The following is a 15,744-nucleotide window of genomic DNA, read 5'->3' as shown; positions in this document are numbered from 1 at the left end:
GAGAGTTTCAGTGGTAACTCAGCCACAGGGTGCCACCCTCAGGGAGTTCTCTATACAAGAGTGCAGAGTCTTAAAGGGTGACCACCCTGGCTGGTTGGAAACTCTACGTAGACCATGCTGGATTCAAACTCACAGGAATCCACATGCCTCTGCCTCCTGAGTGCATCATGTGCCACCATGCCTGGCTCCTTCAAGGATTTTGATAAGTGGCTAGGGAAGGGTGGGCATATCACAGAGCTGGAGGGCTCAGGGCTGGCCCACAGCCCTCAGCTGATGATAGGGTATGTATACCCGGCCAACAGCCAGTCCTTCCAGATGGAATCAGGGGAAATTTTCATAAATTTTGTAACGCCTTTAATCCCAGCACTTGGGAGGTAGAGGCAGGCAGATCTTTGTGAGTTCGAGGCCAGCCTGGTCTATAGAGCGAGATCCAGGAAAGGCTACACAGAGAAACCCTGTCTCGAAAAACCAAAAAAAAAAATAAATAAATAAAAATAAAAGAAAGGATAAAGACATCAAGCAATCCACAGCAATTCCTCCAGGCTGTTTACCAGTAGAAATGGGTAAAGCTGAATTTCAGATTAGCTGCGGTTTCAAACCACAGGAGTTTGGGCCCTATCTGGGATCCTTCCCTCAGTGTTTGGGAGAGGCTGACGGTCGCACTTTTGTGTGTGTGTGTGTGCAGATATTCCACTGTCTGTTGGTATCTTGGACCCCAGGGCCAGCCCAACCCAACTGAATGCTGTGGAGTTTCTGTGGGATCCAGCAAAGAGAGCATCCGCTTTCATTCAGGTGAGGGAACCTGAGAGCTTTGGGGAGTACCCATCAGCGAGCCAAGATGGCCGACTGTTGAACAGAAAGTACTAAGAGAGGGCACAGGATGGGTGGACTCAGGGTCGCAGGTCAGGGGAGTTGAAGCAAGGACTTGGAATGTTGTAGAATCATGTTTGGGTTCTTGCTTCCAGAATGCTGTGAGGCTAAAAAAGATTTGGTATTCGCAAGACTAGGGAGATGGCACAGTTTATAAAGTATTTTCCACAAAACCTGAGGACCTGAGTTCAGTCCTCCACATAAGAAAGACTGGAATGGTGATACACTGTGTTTGGGGGTGGGGGTGGGGTGAAAGCAGGTAGACCAGTCAGGCTGGCTCAATTAGTGAGTCCCAGGCCATCCAGAGACCCTGCCTTAAAAAAAATCAATCAAGATAGTGTGCATCTGAGGGATCACACGTGAGGCTGATCTCTAATCTCTATGTGGATGCATGTGCGTGCACACACACACACACACACACACACACACACACACACACACACACACCACTCCATTAATCGAATCAGTATTTTGGAGTGGCCTGAGTTTGATTCTGTGTACTAAATAGTGAAAGGATTGAACTGACTCCCAAAAGAGGTCCTCTGCATGGGCCCTCTGGCATGCACCCACCCACATTTACACACACACACACACACACACACACACACACACACACACACAGAGTGAATAAAAAGGTAACAAGTTTTTTTTGTTTGTTTGTTTTTTGTTTTGAGACAGTGTCTCTATGAAGCCCTGGCTATTCTGGAATACTGTCAGTGGTTGTCAACCTATGGGTTGCAACCCTTTAGCAAACCTCTATCTCCAAAGATACTTACATTAAGATTCGTAGCATTAGCAAAATTACAGTTATGAAATAGGCAAGAAAATAATTTTATGATTGGGGGTCACTACATCCTGAGGAACTGCATTAAATAGGAAAGTTGAGAACCACTGTTCTAAATAGACCAGGGTGGCCTTGAACTCACAGAGATCCGCCTACCTCTGCCCCACAAGTGCTGGGATGAAAGGTGTATGCCACCATCCTTAGCAATAACAAAAGTTTTTAAAGTCACTGTTGGCTGATGTGAATAATTGGAGAGGAACATTCTCCCATTCTAGTCGTTGTTGAGTGAGTTCATTATTTGCATCCTATGTGGCTTCTGCTTTGTGTTACCCACTGTCTGGGGTTCAGGTGGCCAAGGGCATGGCCGTGGTCTGCTGTGGCTCTCGACTAGCCTGGCTCTTGTTGATGGGCTGTATGGTCTTTTCATATGAGCTTTGCTCCCTATTGTTTGTTTTTGAGACAGGGTCTTTCTGTGGAGACTCAAGCTGGCCTTGAACACAATCTGCCTCAGTTTCCCGAGTGCTAGGATTATAGGTGTGTGCCACCACACTTCCCCTCCCCATTTTGAGTCTTAGTAGTGGTCCATATGTGTGTTTTATAAAGTATGTAAGAAACATGCCAGGTCCATAGGAAGAGCTCAAGGAAAACTAGCGACAGTCGGTAAAATGCTTGCTGTGTACCATGAGGGTTTGAGTCTGATCCTCAGCGTGTAAGAGCTGGACACAGTGACCCCAGTGCTGAAGTGGGGAGAAGACAGGATGCCTGGGGCTTGTCCCCCAGCTAGCCTAGCCAAATCTGTGAGCACTAGGTTCAGTGAGAGACCCTGGTTCAGTGAGAGACCCTGTCATGGTGGGTCTTTATCATCCCAAGCCTTTAATCCCTGCACTCAGGAGGCAGAGGCAAATGGATCTACACAGTTGCATCCCAGGACTGCCAGGGCTATCTGTCTCAAAGAACAACAACAAAACAAAAACAGATACCACCCCCCCCCAAAAAAAAACACAACTATAAAACAACAACAACAACAAAAATGTTGAATGAGGAGCACCTGAGGAAGACACACAATGTCAACATCTGTCTTCCAGATGTATGGACATGTATACACACATACATTGGAACACACTGATACAGTTTTTAAGAACAAATAATAATCTTGTTGCAAATTTTAGTTAATTTGTATTGCAATAATACTGTATCTTCTAACATTACAGTATTAGAACAGTGCATAGGTATCCATTGCCTTCTCTGTAGTATGTACTCAGAGATTTGTAGATGAGTTTGGCATTCTGACTATGGCTTCAGACTGGCTCAGTAACCAGGACACCAGGATTTCAGAGAGCAACAGAAGTGTGCTCATCTGCCCTGCAAGTCTAGGATTTACCTGGGTAAGGGGTGATACTGTGGCTACTGTGTTTAGCCCAAAGCAATGATAAAGACTTAGCTGATCAGACAGAGCTCTAAATAAAGGGACAGAGGTGGATGATGTGTGTGTTCTGTGGCTAGAGGGCAGGGAGGCCTTGCGTGGCCTTTATGGGGTAAATGGGAAGTTAAGCAGAACAGGGAGTTGAAGGCACGAATGGTCACCGCCTTGGAGGAGAGGTGCCTTACGGTCATCCAGACTCCCCTCCCCTACCTGACTTCAGGTCTCACATTCCCCTCCAGGTGCACTGTATCAGCACAGAATTCACCCCCAGGAAGCATGGGGGTGAGAAAGGAGTGCCTTTTCGGGTGCAGATTGACACATTTAAGCAGAACGAGAATGGGGAATACACGGAGCACCTACACTCCGCCAGCTGCCAGATCAAGGTGTTCAAGGTAGGATGCACTGCACAGCCAACCCTGGTCAAACCTCCCTGCAAAATGGCCCTTTGCTATTGCTTAGAGCATAGACCCAGCTGGGCATGTGGTCTCCCGGGCCTCTGTGTGGATTGCAGCTCCTGGACCTGGCCTGCCCCTGCCCAGACTTCTCTTGTTCCTCAAAAGTGTTGGAAGGGGTGTCTCCCCATTTCAGTACAGGGCTCTGCTTTTGTGAGAATGACAGACTTTGTATCTTTTTAGAGTTGTGTTTTCCCAGACTCCCAAGCATTTCACAGGTATTCATATGTTCTCCTGTGTAGTGTCTCCTTAAACATGAGGGCAAATGCACTATACCAGTGCCTTTAATCCTAGGCAGAGGAATGGATCTCTGTGAGTTTCAGACCAGCCTGGTCTACAAAGTGAGCTCCAGGCTGCCAGGGCAACACAATGAGTGAACTCCTGTGTCAAACAAAACAACAACAACAAAAAAGAAGTAAACATGAAGTCAAGGGGACTGGGGCTATTCTTGGAGGTCTAGCCCAATGCTGTTTTTCTCTTCATTGGTTGGCTCTGTGTGTGTGTGTGTGTGTGTGTGTGTGTGTGTGTGTGTGTATGTGTGTGTGTGTGTGTGTGTGTGTGAGAGAGAGAGAGAGAGAGAGAGAGAGAGAGAGAGAGAGAGAGAGAGAGAGAGAGAGAGAGAGAGCATATTTACAGTTGTCAGAGGACAGAAATCAGCGCTCTCCCTCTACCATATGGGTCCTAGGATTGAACTCAGTGTCATCAGCCTCTACCCGCTGGATGATCTCACCAGTTCACTGTCTGCTTTAGTTTTTGACACAGGCTCTTCCTGAACCTGGAGCCCGCCAATACAGTAAGACTAGCTGACCACTGAGCTCCAGGGATCCTACTGTCTCTGCCTCCTCAGCCCCGGTATTCCAGGTGTGCGAGCCACACCTGGCTCTTTCCATGGGTGTTGGTTCCAAATGAGCATGGGTGAGGCCCTCACACATGCATGGTGGATACTCCACAGGAGCTCTACCATTGAGAAGACCCTCAGGCTGGCTTTCCCTTCAAAAAGACCATGGTGTGGCTCAGTGACAGAAGATTGGCTCTAGCATGCAAGGAGGTCCTGAGTTCTGTCCCAAGTACCAGGAAAAACAAATTCATCTTAAAGAAACATCTTCAGAGCCAGGCGGTGGTGGTGCACACCTTTAATCCCAGCACTCAGGAGGCAAAGCCAGGTGGATCTCTGTGAGTTCGAGGTCAGCCTGGTCTACAGAGCGAGATTCAGGATATGCTCCAAAACTACACAGAAAAACCCTCTCTCGAAAACAAACAAACAAACAAAGAAAACAAAAGCAAAAAACAAAAACAACGACAATGAAAAAGAAACATCTTCAGAAGTCCATCAGCCTCTTGCTGTCCTGATTCACCCTGCAGCTCTCACGCTGGCTCTTATCTCCTCAGTCTGGATTGATTGTTTCCTGAGGGTGAGAGCCAGTGCTCTTACAGTCTCTTGTGCCCTCGGGGAAATGGACGGTGCAGCAGGCCTGTGGCATCCTTAGAGGATGAGGCTAGCCCATGACTAGCAGGCTAAACTGCTTCTGTCCCCTCCCATCAGGGGTTGCTTTGGGTGATTAGCCTTAATACCTGTCCCAGAATTAGAATCCCCCTCTTTACACCTAGGTGAATTTGGAACCTGCTGGAAACACCTGCTGGCCCTGGAGACCAGGGGGAGAGACGATTTCAGATAGGGATGTGGTAGAGACAGCAGGGTCCTGCTGATCCTCGTGAGCAGGGATAGACAGAAACTAAATAGTCACAGCTATACCCACAGACCTGGAGGCAGAGCAGTTGAGGCTGTCCCTCTGAAAGCAAGACTGCCGTCACCCTCCGTGTGGCCTGGCACTTTGAGTCCATGGCAGGCATGTTACCTATAAAGTATTTTTTCTCTCTGTATGTAGAAGTGGTGTTTGTGTGTGTATGTTGAGTATACATGTGTAGTGTGTGGAGGTCAGGGCTCAGCCTTAGGTTCCTCAGGGTCTTATTTTTGAGACAGGTTCTCTCACTGAACGTGGAACCAACCCATTAGGCTAACGGATCTACTGGTCTGCTTCCCGCCTCTGGAATTACAAATGTTTGTCCCTATGTTCCGGGATTTTTACGTAGTTTCAGGGGGATCAAATTCAGGTTCTTGATGTGTCGAGTTTCTGAAAGAAAAAGCCAACATGTTCTGACCAGCCAGCCCCTTGAAGGACGTGAGGTGGAGAGCTTCACCCCACATGCATGCTAGTCGATGGTCTGGCCGTATCTGCCTCACCTATGGCCTCTCGGGCAAGAAGGAGAGGCTAAGACTTTAGACACAGAGCAGGAGGCTACATGTGACTGCCATGACCCTGGGCCCTAGCAGCTTCTTTGGTACTCACATTGAATACTATGCCTGCTCTTAGTGACCCCTGTGGCTCCTTGCAAGCTTATCATGATCTGGGGTTGGTGTCACCCTGAAGGAAGGAGGCTTCCCTGAAAGCCCTTGAGCTGGGGAAACCAGAAGGCGTCCCCTGAGGAAGGCACACACTGGAATGAAAGGTCTGTGGGGCCACTAGACCTGAACTAATTGTTAATATCTGCACATCACAAGTGCATAATAAAACCGCTCAGTGCTAAAGCGCTGAGGGGCTCTGAGTCTTGTACCTGTGCTTGCCAAGCAGGATGGGAACCTTGGGAGGTGACACAGGAGGGTGGGACTGTCCCCTCAGGCCTCTCCTGCCAACAGCTCAGGCCCTGAGCCTCTGGTTTGTAAAGAAGAAGCAGCGGTGGCTGTGAGGCCGGGCACTCTTTGTAAGTCAGTTTGGCCCCAGCAGAGACAAAGATGCCACTGAGATTGAGATATATTGAGGGCTGGGTGAGCAGAGTTGAACATGGCACAGGCTGAGTCAGTAGACACTCTCCCACCTCCCTTCAGTCTCTGTCAGTCACCTCAGCACTGTGGTATATCCCATCTTGGTTCTCCATGGCTTCTTCCAGAAGAAAGAGGCCATTGGTAGCCATCTTTCCTAAGTACCTATTGAGCTGCCACATGATAGACTCAAGATTCCAGGGGTGGAAAGAAAACATGGCACTCTGGAGGTGCAAGAACTGTCCAGCCTGCTCTCCAGGCCCCAGGTTGAGGTGAGAGCCTGCAGGCCTTGGTCTACCTTCCTCAGCCAATGGTTGCCTTCTGGCCTAAGTGGACCCTGTATTCTGTACTTGCAGCCAAAGGGAGCTGACCGGAAACAGAAAACCGACCGGGAGAAGATGGAGAAAAGAACAGTTCAGGAGAAGGAGAAATATCAGCCGTCCTATGAAACCACCATCCTCACTGAGGTGAGCTAGGGCTGGCTTGGAGTGAGCCTGGAGTGAGCCTGGAGTGAGCCGGGGACATGGCGCACAGTAGTGGAAGATTGCCCATCATCAGGTGGGAGGGAGCTTTGGAGAGTGCCCAGTGCGCACATCAGATGAGGCCACTGGTGCATTACCCTGAGGTCCCTTTGAGCCCCCTGCTGCCTTTGTATGTGCTGGTGCTTTTGAAAATGCGGATGAACAGGGCACACATTCAGTCATGGGGTACAAAATGTAAAAATATCTCCCCCATCGACTGGTCAATGCCTTGGCTCTTCCTCCTCTCTCAGCTTCTCTCTCTAGGCACCCAGGGCCTCTGATTCTGTGGGCATCTGTCTTTCTCTGCAATTAGGACAATGTGTACACACTTTAACCCATGCCCGTGTCTGTGTATTAGCAATACACATACTGCTGGGCTGTGTTTTTTGTATTTAGTGGCTCATTTTGCACGTGACTCCCGCTGTCCTTTGATAACAGCCTTCTAGTTCCTTGTCTAGCTGTGGAGGCCTGATGTGGACATGCACATGGCAGGACTGTGTACAGCACCCTACTCTATGTGAGCTCACTGGCTGGTAGTGTCAGCATTGGCTTTTGGTTGTTTGTTTGTTTGTTTTTGAGACAGGGTCCTCTATGCATCCCTGGCCGTCCTGGAACTCTCAGTATAGACCAGACCAGGCTGGCCTCCGACTCACGGAGATCCTGCCTCTGCTTCCTAGGTGCTGGGATTAAAGTTGTGCGCCACTAGGCCCAGCAAGCGCAGACTTTTTATAATTCCGTGCTAGGGCCCGAGAGATGGCTCAGGGGGTCTAAGTGCTGGCTGCGGAAGCCTAGCAACTTGAGTTTGATCCCCAGATCCAAGGTGGAAGGAAAGAACTGACTTCTGAATGTTGTCCTCTGACCTTCATACGCAAGCCATGCCATATGCATCCCAGAACACACACACACACACACACACACACACACACACACACACACACACATTCATATAATAAAATAAATACACAAGTAAATTTAAGATTTAGTGTCCGAGCTGGAATCCAAGATCTCAGGTGCATACACTGCTCGGCCACCGAGCCCTAGCCCATCCCCAGTCCTGGCTCTTTCTTTGGACAGATATAGAAATGTACTTCCTGTTAAGCCTGACACCACAGAGGCAGCCCTCTGCAGCCATCCATGGGTTCAGAGTGCTCCTGAGAGGCTATCACCAGCTCTTCCTGCTTCCTGTCACTGGCCTTTGGTGGCTTCACTCTTGCTGGCCTGTTTTCCTTAAATAACCATTGTGTTGGAGATTTTGACTAGTTGGATTCCCTCTGAAGGTGTGTATAAGACCCAGGATGGCCGTGCATGCTCAAGGCTATGTTGATGGTGAGACTTGCAATATAGAAATCCAAGAGGCGGGTGGCCAGGTCCCAGCTGTGCATGTGCTAAGGCACATGTGAGGAATGTTTGCATAAGACAGGGTAAAGAGCTAATGTGGCTGGCAAGTATGTACTGGCACTTTATTTTTCCTGAGGGTGGCAGTGGGCAGGGAGCCCAGAACAGGAAAACTTCCGCTTGCTCTCTGCCAGCAGAAGGACACAAGGACTGTGTTTCATGCATTTTCTTCCCATGCCTGGTCCATACCTGACTGATGACTCTGCCAGGAGTACCCCATCTAGTGATGTTTCTCATCCTGGCTGAGCCCCAGCGTCTCTGTTCTAATCCCGACTTCCCTGAAAGTAGAGAGTGTGTCGTAGCTGAGCAGGCCCTCACCACAGCACAGCCTGACTGGTACAGAGAAGCCAGGCTGTGACCTTGGGATGCCAGCGTGCCCCTTCTATCAGCTCATCAGATTTCCTCCCCTGGTAGAATTTAGCATCAACAAATTCCAGCCCACACTCACAACGGTTAAATATTTACCAACCTGGCATTTGGTGGGGGATAGTCAGTCTTTAGGAATGCTTCAGACTGGCCCTCTCCAAGCGAAGTCATAGACCTCCAAGGGAGGGAAGGGAAGAAACACAGGCTTGGGGTGCTCCCTTTCCCTGAAGGTTTCTGTTCTCTCTCCAACACCCCCAACTGGCCTGTGTATTGGAATGTCCGCCAAGGGAAGGCTCTCACATCATGCCCGTTTCTGTCTTTTGGAGCCCAGATGGGTACTAAAATGGAGTAACTGTACAAGTCGTCTGGGGGAGCTGTTCTTGAAAGAGCTCCAAGACCCCTCCTGCCTGCTGCAGCCCTGCATGCAGGTCCCTCACTCAGTAGAGTGGTTTTGGCTCGGAACTAATGCTGTTCTCTTTCTCTTTAGGGGCAAGCTCTCCTCCGTATAATGCATAGCTAAACATATTGACCGCTTGGGTTTTGATTAATCGTCTTCATTTGTGGGCTTGGGCATTACATGCTTCTTCCCACCTTTGGTGTGACTACCAGGGAGCTCAAAGGGGTGCATTCCATGGTTTGCCTGCTCCAGACGACTTCCTGAGTTCTAGGTCTCTTCCGTCATGTTTGTTGGGTGACCCTAGCAGTCTGACTGGCCATGGCTCATCGTGAGTGCTCAGTCAGAATGAGCTCTATGCTGACACAGCAGTGTGTTAGGCATCAGTGGTGATGAAGACTTACTTGGACAGGTCTAAGGACTCTGGGCTGTGTCTTGAGCTTCTCCCAAGACCACTGTTGAGTCCCGCTGTCCTCTATCTCTTCCCACAGTGCTCTCCATGGCCCGACGTCGCCTACCAGGTGAACAGTGCTCCATCCCCAAGCTACAATGGCTCTCCCAACAGCTTTGGCCTCGGTGAAGGGTATGTCCAGCCTTTCTTTCCTTGGGGTCCTGGCATGTGGTGGGGTAGAGGTTCCTTTTTTGGTCTTCCTTCATCCCATGGCCTGGCATCTTATTTGGGTTTTCATGTGGCTAACTGGTGTTATCAATTGCAGCCTATTCCTCACCTGCTCCCCATGTTGGGGGTGGAATCCAGGGCCTGGTACATGCTAGGCAAGAGCTGTGCCGCTGAGCTACATCCTCAGCTCCCGTATTTAGCTTTGGGTTTTTGAGGGCAGGCTTGTATGTGGCCCAGATTGAACTTGAGTTTGTTGGTTAGCACAGGCTGGCCTTGAACTCGGAATCCTACTTTTTCAGCCTTTTGAGTGCTCGGGTTCCAGGTGTACGCCATCACACCTGGCTATGTGCAGTGTGTTTGTGTGTGCTCTTTTCTATATAATTCCACAAGTGGCAACAGGTTTGTGAGAATTTACCTAGAAAACCAGTGTTCTCCTGAGGTGGGTGCTGGATGGCTGAGGCATTTAGAAGGTCCTCCTTGGTTTTCTTTCTACCTCTTGTGCATGCTTCCTGAAGGGACTGTCTACATAGATGCCTCCAACCCTGGGTTTCAGTGTTTGTAGCACCAAAACTAGTTTTGCTGAACCTTGGCTGACTCTACAGATAGGCCATGTGGTCCCAAGACACAGTGATAGGACAGTGCAGACATCATAGGCAGATTCTGACTGGCAGGCTGTGCAGACACGATGGCTTTGTAGTAATGACCTGGTAGTGAGCAGAGAACTCCAGCCCGGGTGCTGTTAGTGAGCACAGAATCTCTGTGTTTTGTGCCTTGAGCTCCTGCTCAGCCGTCCATCTGTAATAAAAAGTCGGGGTTGGAGGATGGAGCTGGAGCTTATTGGTAGAGAAAATGCCTGGTTTGATCTCCAGCACCCGCTGTGGTGGCTGGCATCTGTGATTCCAGCATTCTGGAGGTAAAGGAAGAGGATCAGCAGTTCAAGGTTATGTAGCAAGTTCAAGGCCAGCCCAAGCTAAAGAAGATAATACTCAAAGGCAGACAGACAGACAGAAGAAAAAGCAAGGCTGCCCGTGTGTGAGCTTAGTTTTACCGTTGTGAAATGTCTTCTCAAGAGTATAGAACTAAAAGAAAAGGTCATTTAGATCAGGCAGACCTGCTCTTTAATGTCTACCTTCTGGGGAGTGACTGTCTTAACTTCCCTCAGTCCTGCTTTCCCCGATGCAGAAGAGGGTTAGGGGTTCAACACAGGGTCCTGAGGAACGATGTACCTGTGAAACAGAAGTGGAATGGCTGCTGGGGTGATAGCTGGGATGAGGGTCATCTCTACAAGGGGCCTGTATGTGCCTGTGCATGTGTGAGTGTGCATGTAGAAGCCAGAAGTTGATGTCAGGCATCTTCCTCAATCATTCTCTTCCTCACTTTTGAGCCAGGGTCCCTCATTGAACTTGGAGTTCTCTGACTTGGTGAGCCTGGCTGACCGGTGCTCTCCTGTGATGCTTCCGTCTCATTTCCCAGGACTGGGATTAGAGGCATGCCCTGCTGCACCAGTGTGTGTGTGGGTGTTGGGACTTGAACATGCTTGCATGCCAAGCACTTCTGTACCTTCCTATTGGGAAAAACCCAGGCCATGTTTTTCTTCCTAAGTGGGTACCAACCTGTGGATTCAGCACAGTGGCCCTTATGTGCCTCTCTGGCTAGGATTCAGTTGATGATTTGGGTCCAGCTGCAGCTTCCAGATTCTGGTCCAGGAGCTGAAGTACTGGAAGGGGTGTGTCCTGTGTCCTGGTTAGCTTGTCCTTTCCTTAGGCTGGACCTTGGGTATTTTAGCTATTTCCTTGCACTGGGACAAAAATTCTTGATAAGAAGTGATTTAAGGAAGGATTTATTTCGGCTCACAATTCAAGGAGATACAGTCCACTGCTGTGCAGAAGCCATGGCAGCAGGAGCATGAGGCAGCTGGTCCAATTAGGATGTAGGATGCAGAGATGGATGTTGTGCTCAGTTCCTTTTCTCCCTTATAGTCAGTCCAGGACCCCCACCCATGGGATGCTGCCGCCCATGTTTAGAGTGGGTCTTCCCACCTCAGTCAACTTGATGTAGAAACTCGCCCTCAGACATGCGCACAGGTTTGTTTCCGTGGTGATTCTAAACCCTACCAAGGTGAACCATCCCAAGGGGTGAGGCTCCACCATGCAGCACATGATCCAGTCACGGTGGACGAGCTCTTCTTGGTTGTTGCTGCAGACTACACAGGTAGAGTTACTGTTGCTTGGACAGTGCAGTCATCCAAACCTCCCATGCAGTGACAGTTGAGTTCAGGAGACATCGTGAGAGGCCGGGTCTTATGTTTGTCTGTCATATGTCAGTCAGTCTTCCAGGACTTACTTTTAAAGCAAGTCACACACCTGCGGGAATGTAGGTACCATGTAGATTCTGGAACCTTCTTTGTGTCCCTAGAAGCTCTCAGGCTCACCTCCCTTCTCTTTTCCATTACAGCAACAGCTCACCTACCCACCCAGTGGAGCCCTTACCCCTGGGCAGTGATGTAAGTGTGCGTGGGTGCTGGCGGGCTGGCGGTCCCTCTGGCTCTGTGGCCATTTTGAGCCTCTTTTCTCTCGCTCGCTCGCAGCATCTGCTCCCGTCAGCCTCTATCCAGGATGCCCAGCAGTGGCTGTACCGCAACCGCTTCTCACAGTTCTGCCGGCTCTTCGCCAGCTTCTCAGGTGAGCGTTGTGCAGTGAGGTTTGACAGCCACAGGAGTCCTGGCTTACTCTTAGTCCCACAGGCCTGCGGCTGGTCCAGGGAAAGTGGCTTCCCTTTCTTACAGCTTGTGGTATGACGTTTTGTCCCTAGACAGACCTTGTCAAGTTCAACTTGCGGGGCAGTTTGAGTGACGGTACTCAGATCCTCTTAGCTGTTGGTACGGCTGGGCCCTGCCCTGCCCAGGTAGGGCTCTGGATCGGTTCCTCTTCTCGTCGATGTGGCAGAATACCTCAAAAGCAACTTACGTGGGGAGGGCGGGGGAGTCATGGCAGCAAGAGCATCATCCGTGGTATAGAAACCGAGATGGATGCTGGTGCTCAGCTCCCTTCCCTTTTTTATTCAGTCCAGAAGCCCAGCCCGTGGGATGGTGCTGCCCACATTCGGGGTGAGTCTTCCCACCCCAGTTAACCAAATCTAGAAACTCCCTCACAGGCATGCCCAGAGGTTTGTCTCCTAACTGAGTGTAGATCCTGTCAAGTTGACAGTGTTAAAAACCACAGGCCCTCTTAGCCAATCAGGGCCGCTCATACCTGTCATGTGGGCCCTACGTGTTTCCTCCAGGGCTATCCCCTGGAGTTGGAGGTGAACCTTAGGCAGGAGAGAAGACCTGCTTTCCTCCCCTCTGAAGGGTTTCTGAGGGGTTGGGGAGTTGTCGGCAGCAGAGGGAAGAAAGGAATCGCTAGCTTTGTCTCCAAGAGCATTCTTCATGGGAGGTAGAAGGGCAAGGACAACCAGGCACCTTGTGCTGCCATAGGAACTGGCCACTTCAGTGCACTGTGACCTGTGCTGGGTGAAGGAGCGGGGAAATGGCTCCTGTGACATATGCTGGGTAAGGGAGGGGAGGAGGGCTTACCCAGGGGTCCTTGAGTGCTAGAGAGAGCTGGGGGTGGTAGGGGAGAGCTCGGCCAGCAGAGAGAAAGTGCAGAAGTGTGAGGTAGGTGAACTGAGGAAGCAGTGAGGTCAGGTCACCAGGGGGAGGTGGCCTGGATTCTGGTAGGACCATAGGAGGATATTGGCTTTCAATCCCAATACAAAGCCAATCATTCTGGATTGGAGCTGTAGCTCAGTTAATAGATTGCTTGCCTGGCATGCACAAGGCCCCAGCACCACATAAACTGGGTGCAGTGTACTCAGGAGGTAGAAGAATGAGAAGTTTAAGCCCACCCAGGGTTACATGAAACCATGTCTCAAAGAAAAGAAAAAGCAGGGGCTGGATGCAGGGGAGGAGCCATTGTGTCCGCAGAGCTACTCTGGACATCACCTGAGATAGAGATAATGGAGGTGACGGAAGAATCCTGGGAATCTGGGATCTGGGGACTCAGTCTTTAAAGACGTCACACTGTGGGCGTCCTTACTAACCATCACTCTCCTCTCTTCCCGTGAGACACCGGCCTCCTCTTCCCTTGAGTGGGTTGGCAGGTCTGTCCGTGTCTCTTGGGCAGCTAGTTTTCTGCCCTTGATTTGAGCTAGTCCCCAGAGTGTGTCTCTCTGTATTGTCAATCTGCAGCGAGCTGTATGCTTCTGCACAGAGACACACGCGGGTCCTTGGTGGCGGCATGCTGATCAAATCTGCACATAGATAGAACAGTGCTGATGAGCACGGAGAGCGAGGTGGGGTCTTTTTCACCTTTGACTTGTGAGCGCACTAGCTTTCAGCTTCTGACGTTGTATGACTGTGACCTTCTGCGGTTATGCCTTAAGTCATTTCTCCTTGTGGAAGGTCTAGTGCCCACTGAGGATGAGGCTGGCTCTACTTTGCCCAAGCCCTGCTGTGGGGTCAGCATGTATACACCATGTGACTGGTGATGTGTTATTAGTTGTTTTTTATCCTTTTGTGGGGGGGGGCCCACCACCCAACTTCCAAATAAACCACATGCAGAGGCTTATTCTTAATTATGAATGCTCGGCCTTAACTTGACTTATTGCTAGCCAGCTTTTCTTAAATTATCCCTGTCTACCTTTTGCCTCTGGGCTTTTCCTGTTCTCTTACTTATTACTCTGGCTGGCTGAGTGGCTGGGTGGCTGGGTGGCTGGCTCCTGGAGTCCTCTTCCTTCTCTGGCTCCTTTTTTCCTCCCAGATTTCTCCCCCCCCCCCCCATATATTCTCTCTGTCTGCCAGCCCCGCCTATTTCTTTCTCCTGCCTCATTATTAGCCATTCAGTTCTTTATTAGACCATCAGGTGTTTTAGACAGGCACAGTAACACATCTTCACAGAGTTAAACAAATGCAACATAAACAAAAGTAACACACCTTAAAATCATATTCTACAACAGTGGTGGATGTCTCCACTTAGGTGCTGACCTGCTGAAAATGTCCAGGGACGATCTGGTCCAGGTCTGTGGCCCTGCAGATGGGATTCGGCTCTTCAATGCCATCAAAGGCAGGTGGGTGTCAGTTTAAGACAAACCAGCCAAAGCCTGTGGCCTCTGGGCTGCCTGTGTATAGCAAGAAAGAAAGCCCACCTTAGCCTCTTGAACTGTGGGTAAGCCTGCTGGTGGGACTAGCTGATGGAAGGAATCTCTCTTTTGGTGCGGGGGTGAATGCTGGAGGATGTGTTGGGAGGGATGGAACAGTGAAGTGAACGAGATGCCATGTGGAGATCACTCAACTCCTGGCTGCCATGGTCCTTGCTCAGATATACCTCAGTATTAGTTAAGTTTTCCGTTGCCATGACAACGTGCCTGACAAAGGCAGCTTATGAAAAGAAAGGTTTATCCTGGTTCATGGTTCGAAGGCATGGTGCCATGTCCAGTGCAGCTCGGGGACGGACCAGACTGTGGCTGCTAGGGAATGAAGAAAGTACAGACACACATACAGGAGAGCTGGGTTTGGATAGACAGGATACCCTGACGATGGAGGAGCCTCAGTGTGCTCATTAGAGCTGAACAGCGAGGTGGGGTTATGGCGTGCCCCTGAACAAGGGTTAGTACATACAGGTAAACAGGAGGGAGGTTTTACGGTGTACAGCTGAATGGGGATGATTTAGCTAATCTCAGTATGAACGGTCTCCATAGGGGAGCAGTCTTCAGGCCATAAATATCAAGGGGGTGGAGCCATGTGGATGTTTTCTGAACCCACTGTCAAATATTCACACGTGGACTCTGAGCCTCACTCCAAGGCAAGGCTTTGCCACTTTCCCATGGGTCTGAGGTCCTTGGCATGGCCAGGTCATGGCAACAACACACAGTCACTGAGGACTTCCCACCCTCGGGCCTTCCTCCGCTCCCCACACTGCAGTCCATCAAGGAGGAAGCCATGGCTGCAGTGGGGAGGTCGCCGGTCACATTGTGTCAGGAAGCAGAAAGAGAGGATTGCTGCTGGTTCAGACTGCTTTCTTCTTTGTGTGGGGTCTGAGACCCCAGTTCGTGAGGTGGTGCTGC

General features: G+C 50.2%; 1 protein-coding gene across 1 annotated transcript in view; it reads left to right on the top strand.

The window, feature by feature from the left end:
• Positions 1-15,744, top strand: part of Tfcp2l1 (transcription factor CP2 like 1) — a 55,874-nt gene that overhangs the window by 30,821 nt on the left and 9,309 nt on the right. The window contains exons 5-11 of the mRNA XM_059280356.1: positions 686-792; positions 3,317-3,469; positions 6,704-6,814; positions 9,515-9,606; positions 12,097-12,145; positions 12,230-12,323; positions 14,658-14,748. Coding sequence (XP_059136339.1) covers positions 686-792; positions 3,317-3,469; positions 6,704-6,814; positions 9,515-9,606; positions 12,097-12,145; positions 12,230-12,323; positions 14,658-14,748 — 697 coding nt within the window. The remainder of the gene's footprint in view (positions 1-685; positions 793-3,316; positions 3,470-6,703; positions 6,815-9,514; positions 9,607-12,096; positions 12,146-12,229; positions 12,324-14,657; positions 14,749-15,744) is intronic.

This window comes from Peromyscus eremicus, chromosome 15 (assembly GCF_949786415.1).
Source record: "Peromyscus eremicus chromosome 15, PerEre_H2_v1, whole genome shotgun sequence".
Taxonomy (NCBI): Eukaryota; Metazoa; Chordata; class Mammalia; order Rodentia; family Cricetidae; genus Peromyscus; species Peromyscus eremicus.
The sequence above is the reverse complement of the archived record's forward strand: the minus strand, read 5'-3'. Positions and strand labels throughout refer to the sequence as shown.